The sequence below is a fragment of the Quercus robur genome, chromosome 11, assembly GCF_932294415.1.
Source record: "Quercus robur chromosome 11, dhQueRobu3.1, whole genome shotgun sequence".
NCBI classification, from domain to species: Eukaryota; Viridiplantae; Streptophyta; class Magnoliopsida; order Fagales; family Fagaceae; genus Quercus; species Quercus robur.
The window spans coordinates 7,374,700-7,384,057 of record NC_065544.1 but is presented as its reverse complement, the minus strand read 5'-3'; the positions used below and the strand labels follow the sequence as shown (position 1 = coordinate 7,384,057).

At 37.2% G+C, this 9,358-nt stretch overlaps 1 protein-coding gene across 1 annotated transcript; it reads left to right on the top strand.

The window, feature by feature from the left end:
• Nucleotides 1–7,847: 7,847 nt before the first annotated feature.
• LOC126704660 (uncharacterized) lies at nt 7,848–9,110 on the top strand. The gene is made up of 3 exons (XM_050403692.1): nt 7,848–8,103; nt 8,313–8,566; nt 8,775–9,110. The coding sequence occupies exons 1-3, from the start codon at nt 7,848–7,850 to the stop codon at nt 9,108–9,110; spliced, it is 846 nt and encodes a 281-aa protein (XP_050259649.1).
• The last annotated feature ends 248 nt before the right edge of the window (nt 9,111–9,358 follow it).

The window sequence follows — 9,358 nt, the reverse complement described above, 5'->3', positions numbered from 1 at the left end:
TGGACATGTATCGTTAGTCCTCGATAGCTCTTCATCAGCTAAAAAGCGCCTTTTTAAATCTCGATAGCTTTCGATCCATCGAGAAACTGAGACTTCCTATAAATATGATCCTCGCGATTTCTGTCTCATTTCTCCCCGATCTTTCTAGAAAGAAAGGCTTCTCTCTTTCTCCCAAACACCCAAAACTCAATCTTTTCATCTTCCTCACTTCATTTTTAGTCTCAAGATTGTTGTTCTTCATCTGGTATGATACTTTCTTCCTCTTTATCATGCACTTCATAATCTTTGACCTAACTTTTGGGGTTTTTGAAATTGTTTGAGATTTTTTCAAAACTTTTGAGCTTTTGTTAAAATTTTGGGATGGGTTTTTGTACAAATGGCTTTAAAACATCATGCATTGCATCACATTTGCATTATAACAATGTTTCATGCATTTAGATGTGTATTTACTTTGTTGAAATGATTCTGTGCTGTTAGGTTTGGATTAGGCTGAGCCCATGATGTATTTTAAGTTTACATGTCACATTTTCATGCATATGTACCTTCAATCTTTTATATTCTTCTATATTATGTTGTTGGTACTTTTCTGATTGTCTTTCTCTCTCCCTCACTTTCTCTTTCTTGCGTTAGTCTGCACTATGGCACCCAAAGTCAAATCCACTCCGTCCTAGAACCTTCTTTGTTCTGGGGCATCTTCTTCTTCTGCTGACCCCACTCCATCTCACATTCAATTCCGTGATGAGAAGGCCCGTAAGGACTTCACGGAGAATTTTTGTAGACGAGGCATTCATTCGGAATGCCAAGTCATCTTATCGAACTTTTCCGATACTGACCTACCCACTGTCATCTACAGTAGGGGTTGGGAGTCATTATGTGGTGCCTCAGTCGCATGCCCTTTCGTGATCATACAAGAGTTTTACTCCAATATGCATGGAATCGATACTTCTGTACCTCATTTCTTCTCTCGCGTTCGAGGTACGCGTATAGTAGTTACTCCAAAGATTGTCTCTGAGGTACTACGCGTTCCTTAGGTAGTGCATCATGACTACCCTAGTTACGATCTTCTGAGGACAATGTCCAAAGATGAACTCTCGTCTCTCTTTTGTGAGACACCTTCTTCTTGGGGTGACAGTCAAAACACCCCTTGCTCGGCCTTTGCTAAAGGTTCGAGGTTCCTGAACATGGTGATAACATTCATTCTTCATCCTTTGTCTCACTATAACACTATCACAGAGCCTCGTGCTTGATTTTTGCTATCCCTCTTAGAGGATATCTCTATCGACCCCCCCCCCCTCACTTCACTCTTTCTCTTATAGATGTTTTTTAGAGATACGGTGACCCATGATAAGCTCATTTTTCCTTCAGCTATCATACGACTTCTTTGCCACTTTTCTGTCTCTTATCCTGAGTCTCCTCATTTTCCCGTGATGTGTGCCATAAATGCAGCTACCGTTTGACAGAACGAGACACAACTCAGACCAAGGCGGCCCCAAACAGAGACGGCGACTCCTCCTACTTCCACTGCTTTATCCACCTCCGCTCCTTCGTCTTCTGTGGATGGAGTGACACTTGAGGCCATCATGGCACAACTTGTGCGCATGGATGCTTGCCTTGACACTTTCAGTGATGAGTTGTGTTAGGTGAACACTCGTGTTGGTTATATCGCACGACAACAGGCTGTCATGGGTGGTTTCACTGTTGCTTCTTCTCCATCTCCACTGGTGTCCGAGGATGAGAGTGACGATGGCACCGACAGTGATGATGCTGATGAGGATGATGGTGCTAGCTCGCCCAGTGATGATGAGATGTCTACTTGATGTACTTGCCCTTTGTCACTCGTAACAAAAATGGGAAGTAGTTTTGAGATGAGAGTAGTCAAACTCATTGGGGGAGGGTTAGTTTAGGAGATTTTGTGATAGGGGGAGTGTATATGAGGGATGTAGTGAGGATTTTTGTATCTTTTCTTTTCTTTCTATTTTAGATACATTATCTCTTGTGCATTGGTCTTGTGACCACTTAGTAATAGCAAACATTGTACTTATCTTTGATATATGTTTGATGATGTTGTTATCACATTTCACCTATCTTTCCATGTGTTGTTTCTTTTCTTTCTTTATACACATGTTTCTTATTTAATGTATGCAATCTTATATTTTTGTTTCACACTAAGATGCCTTGATGAGTTTTGTTTAAAGTGTTTCAGAAATACAGGTTGTCAAAGTCTTCTTGCCATGAACTTCCTTCTTGCAAAGTTTTTCAAGAGTTTGTGTTAGGATAGATTTTATTGTATTCAACAAGTGAGTATGAGTTGAGTGTTTTATAACTTCTCTCATATGTTCATTTGTTTGTTGTGGTTTTGTCACGGATTGCCAAAGGGTGAGATTATTAGGACATATATGAATCATGTTAGGAACATATGTCAATATTTTATGTAATTGGCTAATCCTTTGACAAAACGCACTTTACTTGAAATTGGATAGATCTAGGATGTGTTTAATACTTCAAGGAACAAGGTTTCAAGATCAAGTGTTAAAACCATGAAAATCTGTCCAAGAAACAAGTGAAGAAGTGCTAGATTTTAAAGCTCGACAGCTAGCTCAATAGATACCCTATCTGTTGAGGTTTATGAAAAACAGATTTTCAGTTCTGTTTTGCATCCAATTTGTGTGTATATGTTTGGGCTTTCTTTTCTCATAACCCTAAACATATATAAGGATTATTTTAAGGGCCGTCAAAGGTTGCACGAGTGTGAAGCAAAGTTTTGTTCATACAAATCGTAACCGGAGACAGAATTTGCCCTAGTTCATCTTTCTATTGAAGAAGCTACTGTGTTTGTACATCTTAGGGTTTTGTGACCAAGGAGCTTCGTGATCTTCATCGTGTGATGAACTGAAGAAATTTACAGTCAACATCTTTCTCAAGTTGGTGATTAAGTCACGTACTAGGATCTGCGCATCTATTGGTTAGTCACGTACTAGGAGCCGTGCATTGAAAAGGAGAGATTGTCACTATAGAACAAGTCCAATTGGGTATTGGGGTAAGGGTTGAACTGTAGGTTGGTATAAGGTACTGGGATTCCTTTACTTGTAACTACTTGTTTTGATAATAGTGGATTCTCGGGAGTGGTGACCTTAAAATCACCCGGTGAGGTTTTTGCCGTGTAGGTTTTCCTCATTCATAAACAAATCACCATGTCAATTTAATTTCCGCTGCATTTAGTTAATTGGTGATTTGTTTGTGCTACCATGCATTTTGCATGTTAATTGAGTTAATTAATTAACTTGGCTAAATCAATTGATTAATTTATCACAAGGGGTCAATACATTCTTTGCCTATCAATGTTATTTCCCTTCCTGGGTTTGGCAAAAATAAAAAAATAAAAAAGGTAGGTTGAAAACCCGAAAGGGCAACCTAGGAAAAAGTTAAGGCAAAAAAAAAAAAAAAATGAACTACATGATGACCTAATCCTTCTACCAAGGAGTTACGTGGGCAACCATATATTGGTCCAGTCATAACTTCCCCAAATCCACCATTTACCCATTAAGCAAAAAAAAATAAAATTGTTTCCAAAATTCAACCATTTCATTAAACCATGTCATTACACAGAAATCAAAACCCAAACCCTAAATCAAACCATAAAAAAAATAAAAAATAAAAAATAAAAACCAAACCCTGAGTGCTCGCACCATATGGTGACAACATGCATGATTAAAGGCCATATGGTGAATCTTCATGTAGTTTCTGCATGTTGTCAGTCACTCCATGAGTACGTTTGTATCAGTCTTGAAATAACTACATGAAGATTCACCATATGGCCTTTAATCATGCTACTAGTTACTGAAGTAGGAAGTCCTAGAGCATCAAATAAAATCTCCCTATGTCTGGGATTACAAGAAACTGCTGCGGATTTCTTGCCAAGATCATAACCCAAAATGGATGAAAATTCTTCAATTGTGGGACAAAGTTCAGCAGTTTTAAACCGGAATACATGATCTTCAGTATCCCAGAAATTCACAACAGCATGGAGGAAATCTCACTTGATCTTGACATTCCTCAAAGCTTTGATTGCCTCTAGCTTGCAGGCTGTAAAATTGGTCTTGGTACTAAAATCAAAACTATGAACCCATCTGTTGATATCATGAATGGTTGAACGAGGAAACTTTTGATTGTTAGCCATGGATAACTCTTGCTTGTGATTATTGTTTCTTGATAACTTTGACGCAAAGATTTGTTTACAGGATAGATGCTAAAATAAGCTACCTCAGTCCTTGACCAGGTTTAAATAAGTTTCAAGAGTTTATAGCTAACTAGGAAAGAGTTTCATGGTCTCAAACGGAGAAAATATTTTTAAAAAAACTCAAAAACACCAAAACTACGTTGGAAAAGTGCAAGGAATTGGCCCAAAATTGGGTGTGTCTGGGAGTACCTTAAAGTGCCAATCAGTCCTTCTCCAAGAGTGCTAATTAGCACTTCTCCAAGAGTGCTGATTATCACTTCTCCAAGAGTGCTGATTGGCACCCAGCTTAACCAAGGCCCAATTATTCTATTTTGTGTGTTCAAGAACTTCTTGGGTTTGTTTTGACTCCGTTTTTCACTAAAAAAAATGATTATGCAATAAATTTCTCAAAATTTTTCATGGATTGTCAAACTGGGGCATTTAGACATGCCTTGTCCATTTGTTTTCAAAAAAAAAAAAAAAAAAAACCACCTACATCGCTGTTTTCAAAAAAGGAGAGGGGGAAGAGAAAATTAATCAAATCAAGATTTTTCAAAGTCATGCATTTGTCTCTTAAACTAGGGGCATTCGGTTATGCCTTATCCCCACTTTCTAGAACAAGTAAAAATCACTCACTCCTTTTCAAACAAGAGGAGAGAAATTTCTTTTCAAAGATGAAGGGTTATCAAGCATAAAATTTTCAAACTAGAGGCATTCGGCCGTGCCTCATTCAAGTAAGTGCAAATCCCATCAGAAGTGGGTAGATAAGTTCTAATTGTTTACTACAAGACTTCATTAGGTGAATTCTAAACTTGTCTCATCTAAGTTTCAACAAGATTAGAAGCAATCCAAAGGCAAGGAGCTAAAAGCTGAAATTAATACAAATTGTCTAAGGAATACTTTCTTGTCTTTGTAAGAAAATTAAAATATAGGTCAAGCATCATTCAGACTCTGGGTCCACCTACGGGAAGATCGCCTAAACCCACCTCTAGAGGAGCCACCCTCAGTGTCTCCTTCCTGACTTGCATAAAATCGAGATTCTTGTTGTTGGGTTTGAAGTTCAAGATTTCTGATTCTCTCCTCCAAGGATCTTGTGTTGGCATCAGCTAATGCCATTCAGTTGTTCTAAAAAATCAACAGAGACAAGTGTTAAGTCCATTATCATGGAAGTTCAAGCAAAAACACTCAGAAAGCATCGTCTTATACCCAGTTCATTTCATTGAGCACATATTGAGAAGATTGAGTGCGCGCCACCAATTGCAAACCTCCAATCATCCGCATGCTTTCTTCCACAAGATCAACGCTGACCTAAAGCACAAATTCACCAATTCACAAATAACTCAACAATTCAAAAATGCCCCAAAGCCAAGAGTACAACATGATCACACAAGGGTTTCCAACCAAATATTCCAAAAAAATTTCCACACTCATCAAAAGCAAAACCCCAAGATCTGAGGTAGAGAAGCCTCTTAGTTACCTTCCATTTAGATCGAGATAGAGAAGCCCTTTAGTCGTCACAATTCCAGATTGAGATAAAGAAGCCTCTCAATCGCCCTAGGTTTCGAGGTAGAGAAGCCCCTTGGTCGCCATAATTCAAGATTGAGATAGAGAAGCCTCTCAATCGCCCTAGGTTCCGAGGTAAAGAATCCCCTTGGTTACCTTCCATTTAGACCGAGGTAGAGAAGCACCTTGGTTGCCACAATTCAAGATTAAGATAGAGAAGCCTCTCAATCGCCCTAGGTTTCGAGGTAGAGAAGCCCCTTGGTCGCCATAGTTTAAGATTGAGATAGAGAAGTCTCTCAATCTCCCCAGGTTCCGAGGTAAAGAAGCCTCTTGTTTACCTTCCATTCAGATCAAGGTAGAGAAGCCCCTTGGTCATCACAATTCAAGATTGAGATAGAGAAGCCTCTCAATCACCCAGGTTCCAAGGTAGAGAAGCCACTTGGTTACCTTCCAGTCATATCAAGGTAAAGAAGCCCCTTAGTCATCATAATTCAAGATTGAGATAGAGAAGCCTCTCAATCACCCTAGATTCCATGTTAAAGAAGCCCCTTGGTTACCTTCCATTCAGATCGAGGTAGATAAGCCCCTTGGTCGTCACAATTCAAGATTGAGATAGAGAAGCTTTTCAATCGCCCCAGGTTCCAAGGTAGAAAAGCCCCTTGGTTACCTTCCATTCAGATCGAGGTAGAGAAGCCCTTTAGTTACCTTCCACTTAGATCGAGGACAGGGGCAACGGTATGTTATAGTCAGGGGGTTCACCCTGACCCGAAAATTATATATATATATATATATATATATATATATAATATTTTAAAAAAAAAATTATTTTGAACCCCCTATAATACAAATTTGCAACCCCTCACCATGAACTTGACCCCTTTATTTTTTAAAGCCCAACCTAAACTCCAAGAAAAAAAAAAAATAAGTCCAAAAGAAAATTTTGGTCTTTAATCTCAGAAATAAAAAGCCCATAAATCAAAATTTGAGAAATCATAAATAAAAAAAGGGTCAAATAAAACCAAAGAATTTATTACTGCCTAACCTACAAAATCTCTAATTATTCTTCTTCACTTTCCAAACCCAAAGGAAAAAGGCTGTCTCTGCTTCACACACACAAAATTTGCCGCCGCCTGAGGCCCTGACTGTACCTAATCTGCCGCCGCCGTTGCCGCTTGGTCTGCCTTCTACCACCGCTTGATTTGGTTTTTCAGCTCCCTCTTTCTCTCTTTCTTTCACTGTGAGAGTGTGTTTATAGTGTTTTGATATGCTATTTCACTAAATTTGTGTGAGTGAATCACCGTATGTATGTGTGGAGTTATCTTTTGATTTTTTTTTTTTTTTTGTTGAGTTTTGAATCTTGGACTATGTGTGTAGGAACTGTGGCATTAAGAACTATGTTCTGAACTTCTGATATTTTTTGTTGAGTAACTCAACTTGAGTTTTGAGTCTCAAAAGTAAAGTCTAACCATGTCTGTGTGACTATGTGTGGGCCTGTGGGGGTTAATGGATTATAGACTTATATAACTTATTACTTTTATTAGTTTATAGTGTTTTATTGTTGTTGAGTACTTGAGTTTGAGTTTCTTTACTGTTGGGTGTTGCAGAGTTGCTATAAGTGTTTTATTGATTTGATATAAAGTTGAGTTATGACTTATTACTTTGACTATTTGACTAATTTGTGACTTTTGAGTAGTTTTTTAATTTTGTTGAATGTGACTTGGGATTTGTGAGTGGTTGTTAGCTATGTGACTTGGTCAATACATTAACACTAAAGACAACAAAAATATAAAATATTTAAAGAATTGCAAAAAATCACTTAACAACAATAATTAATATATTTATTGTATTAGAAAAATATATGTCAAATGAACTTATAGTTTATTTTTTGTTCGTTTGCTAGTACTATGGACAAATTTTTAATAAGGAAACCCCGAAGGCTGCAAGATTCATCTTCTACCCAAGATGCAGATCTTACTCAAGATTCATCTTCTACTCAAGATTCATCTTCTAAGCATGGTTGTGTTGATGTGAACAATCTTCCTTCAGACCCTGGGCTACGAAAAAATATTTCATCTTATCATCCTAATGATCGAGATGAAATAAGAAGATATTATGTACAAAAAAAACCATGTCATCAAAAATTAGTGGACTTATGCGTCGATTTAATCCTAAATGGTTTAAAGAGTATGAAAGTTGGTTGGAATATAGTATTGAAAAGGATGCTGCATATTGTTTATATTGTTACCTATTTAGACAAGATGTTGGTATGCAATCTGGAGGTGACATTTTTGTGACAAAGGGATTCAATAGTTGGAATAAGAAAGAAAAGCTAGACCTACATGTTGGAGGTGTTAATAGTGCCCATAACCAAGCTCTTAAGAATGGTGAAAATCTAATGAAACAAAATCAACACCTTCAAAGTGTTTTTGTTAAGCAGTCAAATCAAGATAAAATTGAATATCGAACTCAATTAAATGCAATAGTTGATTGCATAAGATTCCTTTGCATCGGGGGTTAGCTTTTCATGGTCATGATGAATCTGATGATTCAAGTGATAAAGGAAATTTCCTTAAACTTCTACAATTTTTGGCAGATCATAATGATGTTATTAATGAAGTGTTGCAAAAAACTCCAAAAAACAGCAAGCTAGCCCATCCTGATATTCAAAAAGACATTGTGAATGCAGTTGCATATAAAACTACCGATGCCATCATCGAAGATCTTGGCAGTGGGTTCTTTTCAATTTTAGTTGATGAGTCCCGTGATATCTCAATAAAAGAACAAATGGTTGTTGTTTTGCATTATGTGGACAAAAAGGGAATTGTTACAAAGCAATTTCTTGGTATTGTACATGTAGTAGATACCTCCGCTTTGTCTCTAAAAGTTGCAATTGAATTTTTATTTAGTAAATATGCATTTAATTTTATCAAGACTACGTGGGCAAGGTTATGATGGGGCCAGTAACATGCAAGGTGAATTCAATGGTCTTAAAACTTTAATTCTGAAGGAGAATAAATCAGTATTTTAAGTCCAATGCTTTGCTCATCAACTTCAGTTGACTCTTGTAGCAGTTGCTAACAAGCATACTAATATTGCTGAATTTTTTAGCCTGGTTAGTAAAATAGTAACTATTGTTGGAGCTTCTTGTAAAAGACAAGAATTTTTACGAAATACACAACTTGCAAAAATTACAGAAGCATTAAACTTGGGTGAACTTGAAAGTGGGCAAGGTTTGAACCAAGAGACAAGTCTTAAACGTGCTGGTGATACAAGTTGGGGATCACATTATAGGACAATCCTCAACTTGATTTTGATGTTCTCTTCCACAGTTGATGTACTTAAGATGATTGAAAAGGATAACCTACTCTCTAAGCAAAGAGTTGAATCTTGATCTATTTTAAGGTTAATTCTATCTTTTGAATTTTCCTTTGTTTTACACTTGATGAAAAATATTTTGGGGATCACAAATAAGTTGTCAATAGCATTGCAAAAGAAAAATCAAGATATTGTAAATGCTATAACACTTGTCAGAGTGTCTAAGCAACGATTGCAGATGATGAGAGATGATGAATGGGAAGCTTTATTGACTGAAGTATCCACATTTGTAGCAAGCATGATATTCCTATCTTGAACATGGAA